The sequence below is a fragment of the Sprattus sprattus genome (genome assembly GCF_963457725.1).
Source record: "Sprattus sprattus genome assembly, chromosome: 1".
NCBI classification, from domain to species: Eukaryota; Metazoa; Chordata; class Actinopteri; order Clupeiformes; family Clupeidae; genus Sprattus; species Sprattus sprattus.
The window spans coordinates 41,952,790-41,961,470 of record NC_137920.1 but is presented as its reverse complement, the minus strand read 5'-3'; the positions used below and the strand labels follow the sequence as shown (position 1 = coordinate 41,961,470).

At 40.4% G+C, this 8,681-nt stretch overlaps 1 protein-coding gene across 1 annotated transcript in view; it reads left to right on the top strand.

The window, feature by feature from the left end:
• Positions 1 to 3,336: 3,336 nt before the first annotated feature.
• Positions 3,337 to 8,681, top strand: part of pkd1a (polycystic kidney disease 1a) — a gene marked incomplete at its 5' end in the record, with an annotated part of 77,806 nt that continues 72,461 nt past the window's right edge. Inside the window, one exon of the mRNA XM_080844363.1 lies at positions 3,337 to 3,593. Coding sequence (XP_080700489.1) covers positions 3,337 to 3,593 — 257 coding nt within the window. The remainder of the gene's footprint in view (positions 3,594 to 8,681) is intronic.

Sequence of the window (8,681 nt, the reverse complement as noted above, 5' to 3'; positions counted from 1 at the left end):
CCTTGGTCTAAGTAGGTTTTAATGTCCTCAATGAGGTAGTAGCAGGCCGTGTCCAAACTGCAGAGGATGTAAAAGTTGCTGAGGGTTTATTGCTGGACACGTCTGACTGAGTTGCTGCACAGAATTGTTACAAAAATAATAATTAAAGTTAGCGGCTACAGCATGACTATCATTTAGAATAGAGCCATTTACCTTGAGCTGAATGCTCTTGTGTGTGATTTTTTTCTTCCCAAGTAATTTATCAATGCTATTCCATAATTTTGTACTGTTCTCTTTGGCATCCCTGACGAGATCCAGATAAAAAAGTTGCCCTAGCCTTTCTAAGTTGCTGTGTTACCAGGGAAGATGCAGGGAAGATTATGGCCCACCCCTCCCACCTTGGACACAAACTCCTTGTGCCACTCCCCTCCAGCAGGAGGCTGCAGTCCATCAGGACCAAAACCTCACACCACCAGAGCAGCTTCTTCCCGTCTGCGGCTGGCCTCATCAACAAGGCCGGGACCCCCGCCCCCCAACACGGACTCTTATTTGCACACTCCTGCATAGACGGCACAGCTCTTTCATTTTTCCTATGTTTGAAAAATAACTCAATATGTGTATTGTTTTATTGTTTATTGTGTATGTTTATTGTTTGCACCAACGTACCACAAATAAATAAATACATTCCTGGTAGGTGAAAACCTACTTGGCAGTAAAAACCTTTCTGTTTCTGATTCTGATTCTGAGATGGCTATCAAACCAAGGTAGGTCGTGTTTTGTGTTTTGTTTCTTAGACCATGTTTTTGTACATCTCAATACAATAGCCTTATAAGCCATCATTAGATTGTTACTTGCTTGTTCACAGGTTTTGTTATCAGAATTGTCAGTCCATCTTGTTTCCTTTATTTCTTTTTCAATGAGTGCCAAGTCTTTTTGGGGGGATTAAAGATACTTTGGGATTGTTTTTCGTTGTGTGTTGATTCTGAAAACGTGATTTGGTCAGCTTTCTAGCGGCATGCATGAGACAACCAATAAGAAATAAAAGGTCGAAATATTAGGGTGTTTAGTTTGTTTCTAAGTCAACCAAATCCTTGAGATGTATCTATCTGGATAGATAACCTGGATAATTATGGATATGAGCCTAACCTTCCAATGATATTCATTTCAAAAGAATTCAGAGCTGTAGAATTTCATAGTACCCTTATGATTCCCCAGAGCATAGACACCAAAGAAATCATCTTTTGCTCCGGTGTCCAGGAACGTGCACATTGGTGCTCAAGCAGCTGCTCCTTTGCCTTGATAAGTGCACGACAGTTCTGTCTAACTATTTCTAATATTAGAGTTTAGTTTTTAAACAATTTTATTTTAGCTCATGGCGTAATTTTCAGTTAAACACGTGCTGTAACTACGCCTGATAACTGCATTTGAGTTCATATCCTACAAGACCGCACAAGTCCCTCCCCCTCCCCCTTAAACTTCCCTTGCTACAGTTACTGCTGTAAACGCACACAAATTCAAAACAGTTGAAAATGTCTCTAGGCCCTTTACAAAGAACCAGAGCCTGAACCCCTAGAGCAAGCAATAAGGCAACTGGGGCAAGGAAAATCTCCCTGTTAACAGGAAGGAACCACAGAAAGCATTCAAAGTATTGGTAAGTGTAGAACAGCTTAGTGGGTAGACATTGTCCTTATAAGGTTACTGTAATAAGGATAAGCAGACCAATGAAGCATCCAACTTTGTGAATGGACCTTTTAATTTGGAGCACAGATACAGCTGTTGCCATGGGCGGATGGAACACGATAAATGATCACTTGAGACACATCTTCATAGATAGGCTATGGTTGGGCATTAATGATCTTATTAAGCAATCAATCAATTCATTCATTAAAGATGTGCTACTGCAGGTTTCTTAATTTCTTTTAATAATGAACCGTCTGTGAAGGGGTGCCCTTTACCTTAGCTTAAGCACCTGCCCTGCCCTCTACGCATGGCTCCCTGCCTGCCTGCCATTATTGATCCGTAAGCTTTTAGAAATGTCTGAATGTGTGAGCAAAGACTTTGTGCCAGTGTGCATCTCACACTTGTGTTTAAGTGCTGCCCTGGTTTTAATGGTTGCCTGGGTGGCATTTAAAGAAGTTGTCTTTTGTTAACATTCTGGGAACAACCTAACACGCCCCATATGTACCAGAGCTTAACGGTCCACTTTAAAATGTACACTTGTACAAATGTAATTTTTGATGTGAGTAGATTGTAGTTTTCATATGGCCAAGTAGGACTTCCTGATAAATGTCAGTGGGTGAAAAGTATATACTCATCACCATGGGATTTGTATTCACAAATGAGCAGATAAGAATCAATCAGGAAAAAAAGATAGAGTCCTAAAATATCTCATATCAATGAGTATGTGAGGATCAGACAGCATGTACAATGAGACATATCACTGAGCTGTTCCCATGGGCTCTTTAGTTCAGACACAACTGCCTGGAGAGCATTTAAAGTCAGAAGCAGCAGTCAAACTTTCTAATGAATCATGAAAGGACTACTGCGACCAGGGCCACAGAGCAGAAGCATTAATGTGTTTGGACCGTGGAGATTTCTGTGACTCCGGGAGTTGTTAAGGAAGAAAGGAAGTGATCAAAGACAGTACAAATTCAGACATGACTCTTGTGTCTCTCTCTTTTTTTGTCCACTCACCTTGACCCCGAAGGCATTCTTAGCCCTCTGTATCTTTCTTTTCTAGGCGGATGAAACTGAACAAGTGAGGGAGTCAGGGGATAGGATATTGAGAGATCTGTTTTCTGTAGAGGTGAACTGTGCCGCTATATTATCTTTCAAGGACAGTATGACCACTGGATAACCCACCTTGATTTATGGAATTTACAGAGGACGATAAGATTTGATGGTGACACCCACAAGAGATTGTCAAACAAATAATGTACCTCTTGCATAACACGTGGCATAAAATACCGAGTACGGTATTTATTTTTTCCATTTGTCTGGAATTCAAACTGGTTTTATCTTTAAATTCACAAATGGTTTTTGGGGCAAGTATTACGATCCATCCAGTGGGCAGTTAAAGCATTGCAGGACATGAAAAGGAGGAGAAAAAGGAAGTTCTCAGGGAACTTCTCGAACTTCTGGCTTGCTGATGAGGTTGGAACTTTTTTTTCCTCCCGAGAAGTAGAGCGAGTTCCGTTAACGCTGAGAAAGGGGGTAGCCTGCGCATCCGGAGAAACACGCGTTTTTTAAATAACATTCGGTTTAGGTTCGTTAATGAAAACCGTTGAAAGGGCAAATATTTTCCTCCTTAATCGAGAAAAAATTACAACATCCGAGGCGATGAGATGTGAGTGAGCTATGCCTTATAGAAATGGACAGACTGTATCCAAGCGAAAACATGGCGTCTATTTCTCCAACTTTGGATTCTTCTCCAGTCTACTTTTTTCACTGTGTTGCCTGGAAGCATGGGGTTCGTTTGGAATGTGCAGTCCTTGTCCCAGGAACTGTTCGTGTACGGTGGTGGGACCCCAGAATTCTTCCTTGGTTAATTGTTCGAACAAGGGATTGGATTGGGGACCCTCGGCGGTGGATCTCCCGTCAGACACAAAAATCCTGTGAGTTGCAGCTATGCATTTATTTCAGAAGCGGCCACATTAATGTTGTAGGCCTATGGTAGGTGCCCGGTTGTGTGTAGGTCTTGCAGTATGCTACTTACGGCACTTCGCTGGAGGCAATTTATGTGATGGGTGACATTAATTCAGGCCGAGCTTGTTTACTCGCTGTTATGAAACCACTACCGCTACTCTCCGTCTCTCCCTCCACCGCGGAGATGAGACTTATTTATGGGACTGGCTCTAACAGGAGACTAGGCTATATGTTGAGAGCCTGTGTGTAGTTGCTGCATGTGATGCAATTACATTTCCCTATTAAATGCAAGCAAAGAAATACACATGAAGGCATAATTAATTAATTATTTATACATACATACAATACAATAATGTATAATAAAATAATGTAGTTTCAGAACCTGTTGGTTGAGGAGTGTACCGTAGTCCATTTCTCTACATAAAGTAGTGAGATGGGTCATTTTTATTTCAGCCTATTTTATTTAGTTTTTTATAGCCTATATATGTTTTAAAGAACTGCTTCAAAATGACATACTGTTCTTTAGTTGGGTATCAGGTTACATTAAGGTAGCTTGCGCCATCATTCTGGTCATATCGAAGTTCATAGCTGTAGTGACTGACGGATTTTGACCTTAAAGGGCTCATCAGGTGACGGCTCATCACGCACCAGAGACGGTTAACCTCGCGCACCCACATCCTTGCACCGAAAGAACACCGTGTACTTTATTTTGCGGACCTAAGCTCATATGTTATCGATTTATTTTGCCCAGCTCCACTTAACTGAAAAATGAGTCGTCAATATAATCGGAATCTTCGCACACTTCTTTGCAGAGAACTTTACCCAGGCAAAAGCGATTTCAACAAGCCCTGTAAACTTATTTTATTTTATTAGGCCTATGATTTTTGATGATCAACTAACGTTATAGCGAACTGTCTCGAAAGAAGTTGGACTCTAAAAATATCTTGACGTATTAGACATTTTCTCATGGACGATAAAGAAAAAAAAATCCATTTGTATGTTTTCAAATTGGACATATGGTCTGTTTTCTGGTATATAACTGGTTGCTGAAAACAAAGCAAAATGCATCTGAATGTTTTCAGTGTTTTATTAAATAAATACAATGTAACCTAGCAGGCACTAGCTCATATCGCTGTCCTTTAATGAAACCTGTGAGTTGGTGTCCTCTGGGAAGTCCTCCTGAGGCACCTGCATCCTGCAGCAGATGATGATTGGATAAGATTAGGGATTCGGTCTTGTCTGGGAATTCCCCGCCCCTTCACTGCATTTCATTGGCTCAGTTAGTCTGGCGAACTACTAAATGGAGGTCCACTTCAGTCACGTAATTGGACACGCCTTTAACCAATCAGACCAACGATACTATACAACGATACAACGATCGGTAATAAAGCAAACACATCTTTTTTCTATATGAATTGTTCCATAGCAGGTTTCTGTTCTATTTTTCAAAGAAAACTTGCCTTTGAAATCATCCAAGACAGTATATAGTTTTGCTTTGCTTCTCTCTTTGCTTTCGCTTTTGTTACGTAGACGTGGTTATTTTAAATCCGCCAATGGCGCGCCAGGTAGCCAAAAGCCAGTTTGTGATTGGTCCCAGGGATCCTGAGAATGCTGAAATGAACTTCTATGCAAAGTTTGCCAGACCCACTTCAGAGGCAAAATCAAATTGGCCGGAAGAAGAGGGGCGGGACTTCCCAGACAAGATTCCGTCACCCGTGATGTCACAAATGTTTTCAGTAAACATAGCACTAAATTTAAGGTCTCTTTCTCCAGGATTTCTATTTTCTGTGAAAAAGGAATTTTTATGAATGTCCTCAGTCGCTATAAACCCTGTGATGGTTGACAACCTACCTCCATCCCATACTCTGCGTTCTGTTCTTGCCCCCACCCAACCTACCTCCATCCCATACTCTGCCCTCTGTTCTTGCCCCCTCCCAACCTACCTCCTTCCCATACTCTGACTTTTGTTCTTGCCCCCACCCAACCTACCTCCATCCCATACTCTGCCTTCTGTTCTTGCCCCCTCCCATCCTACCTCCATCCCATACTCTGACGCCTGTTCTCCTTTGAGTAAAACTAAATCACTGATTGCTGTCAACACATATTCCTGTACAAGCTGTGAGAGGGCAAGGTCAGGTTTATCCGTGTTGAAACTGTGATCCACAGAACTGAGTGGAATATGTGGTTTTCACTGAGAACCATGAGATCATGGTATTCTTCCTCTTGCGCTAAATGGACTAGAGTTGCTCATTTATACATGAGTGCTTGTGCACAAACACATGCGCTTTCCCTCTTTCTCTCTCTCTCTCTTTCTCTTTCTCTCTCCCTCTCTCTTTCTCTCTCTCTCTCTCTCTTTCTCTCTTTCTCTCTCTCTGCTGTGGTGATGTTTCCACGGCATTAGTGACCTCTTAAGCAGTTGTCAAACAGTGGGCGAGCATAAGAACTATGAGTAAGTGTACAAATCACATTGCATTTACTTCTTTAAAAACACACACATGAGCGCACACACACAAACCTACTCTCACATTGAAATTCAGTACGTCTGCAGTCTGTATGTCTATGATAAGACTTTGGAGGTGTTGACAGACAGATTCAATTCTCTATCAATGCTGTCAAGCTAAGTAGTGCTGTCTATCATTGCTATGACTACCGCTCTCCATTTCCTCTGAAGCTTACACGTCAGGTCTGAGGATGTGATTCTTAAAAATAGAATATTTATTGGGCGCACTTTTTGGCAGGACACCCTGTCTCACTGAGCCCACAGCAGACCCACATACTAGCACTTTCCCCCTCCACTTCCTTCTCTACCCATCCCTCTAGTATTCTCTCCTTTTTGGTCTAACTTCCATTGTTCTTCTTTAAACTGCAGTTGTAGGCATTTCATTTGTGTCTCTCCTTAATATACACATGACATGTTCTAGTCCAAAGGAATGTGATCCAAACCACCTGTATGGAAACTCTCTCTTGGCCCACAGTGTTGTCTTAACGTAAACGTATATCTCAGATGTCATATGTAACATGCTGAGATAGCATAATAAGCTCAGTGAATGATATTGAGTTGCCTTGCTTTTAAATGTGATAAACCAAACATTACAGATCCATCACTATTATTTTGCCATTACTATTTTCACCACTTCCTTCATAATTAGCTTTCTAGTAAAAATGGTCATAATAGCCCTATCTGAAATGAATACAAAGCTACAGTCATCCAAACATCTCATCATAGTTTTATTTTTTATTTTCAGTTTTATTGAGTTGTGTCAGTAGATGCTTGCTAAAAAATACATTTCTTGCATTTAAGTAATTGTCCATCATGGTTTGTTTGAGTATAACATTTTCTGTAAACCTTTTCCTCAATATCTGCCACAAAATCCTATATAAATGTCTTTTTTTCAAGCATATCCTCTGAATTACTAACAACTCAACATTTGGAATTACCAAATAAGTTAAGATAAGTTAATTTAAGTGTTTTACAGAAGGTAAAGTCTTCTAAAAACACCACAGCATCTAAATGTTTTTAACATGCCCTTAAGATACTTGGCCTACTTACTTTTTCAAATCTTTTTTTCACCTCAGCAGACGCGCTTAAAATTGTAAATGTATCGCTGCTGTCTGGCACATTCCCTAAGTCCCTGAAAACAGCTGTTATAAAGCCCCATACTCAAAAGAATCATCTAGATATTTCCATACTGAACAATTACTGGCCCATAACCAATATGAAATTCAGGGATTTTTTTTTCGGCAACTAACTGCCTTCTTAACATCAAATGGGTATTTTGATTACTTTCAGCTAGGCTTCCGTGCTAATCACAGCAATGAAGCATCTCTCGTTAGGGTTTCAAATGGCATATGCCTTCATATCAAAAAAGGCAAAACATCAGTTTTATTGTTGTTGTTGTTGTTGAGTGCAGCCTTTGACACTGTTGATCAAAACATATTTCTACACAGATTGGAACATGCTGTTGGAATTACAGAAACAGTTATCAAGTAGCTCAAATTGAAAACTATCCCTCAACATCAATATCCTTTACCTGTGGTGTCCCCCAGGGTTCGATCTTAGGGCCTTTATTATTCGACCTTTATATGCTACCAATACAAGTAGTTATCATATCTATGTTAATTCCTTAAATTAGGACAAAACTGAGATAATATTATTTTGGAAAAATGGGGAAAGATTGAGGATTGCTACCCATTTTGACACAGAAGGACTTAAAGCGAAAGACACTGTCAAAACCTTGGTGCCTTAATTTGCAATGTCAGTTTTAACAACATTGTGAAAGCAATAACTAAATCAACTTTTTACCATCTCAAACACATAGCCAAACTTAGAGGCCTTCCAGCAAGTTTGACTACTGCAATGTTGTGTTTTCACAGGCCTCCCTAAAAATACCACCAAACAGCTTCAGCTTGTACAAAAGAGTTTAGTTTTTTAATGAAAGACTTAAAACCCAACTGTTCTCAGATGCCATTTGTTCACTAATTGAATGCACTCTACTTTTTATTTTATTTAACTGCTCATTTGTAAAGCACTTTGAATTACCAGTGTGCATAAATTGTGCAATATAAAGAAATGTGCCTGGCCTTTCATTACATAATAACCAAATACTGACCCAGCTTCATAATGACCCTGGTGGATCATGTAGATTTACTCATGCAGATCTGCTCATATTTATCAGTAAAAAAAAAAAAAAACCTTACAGAAGCATATATACATAGGCGTACATACAGAGTATGTGCTGCTAGAACGGGAGAGGGCGTTTGGTTTGGTGTGTTATGTTGAGTTCAGTCTGTATGGCAAAGCTCTCGTCCCAAACTGCTGGAAGTGGATTTCGTCTGAGTACTCTCATTAAGATGCAGTCACCCAGCATGTTCTTAGATTGTGTTGGATGGATCGGCCCGTCTGGCTCCGTGTGAAAACAAAACTCTTAACAACGAGGAAGGAGGAGTGAATGAACACTGGAACAACACAAGGAAAACACCAATGAGGTAGCTGTGCTGTTGCTGTGTGTTATGGTACCATTTCCCGTATGGTGGGTTTGGTACTGCACAATTGCAAG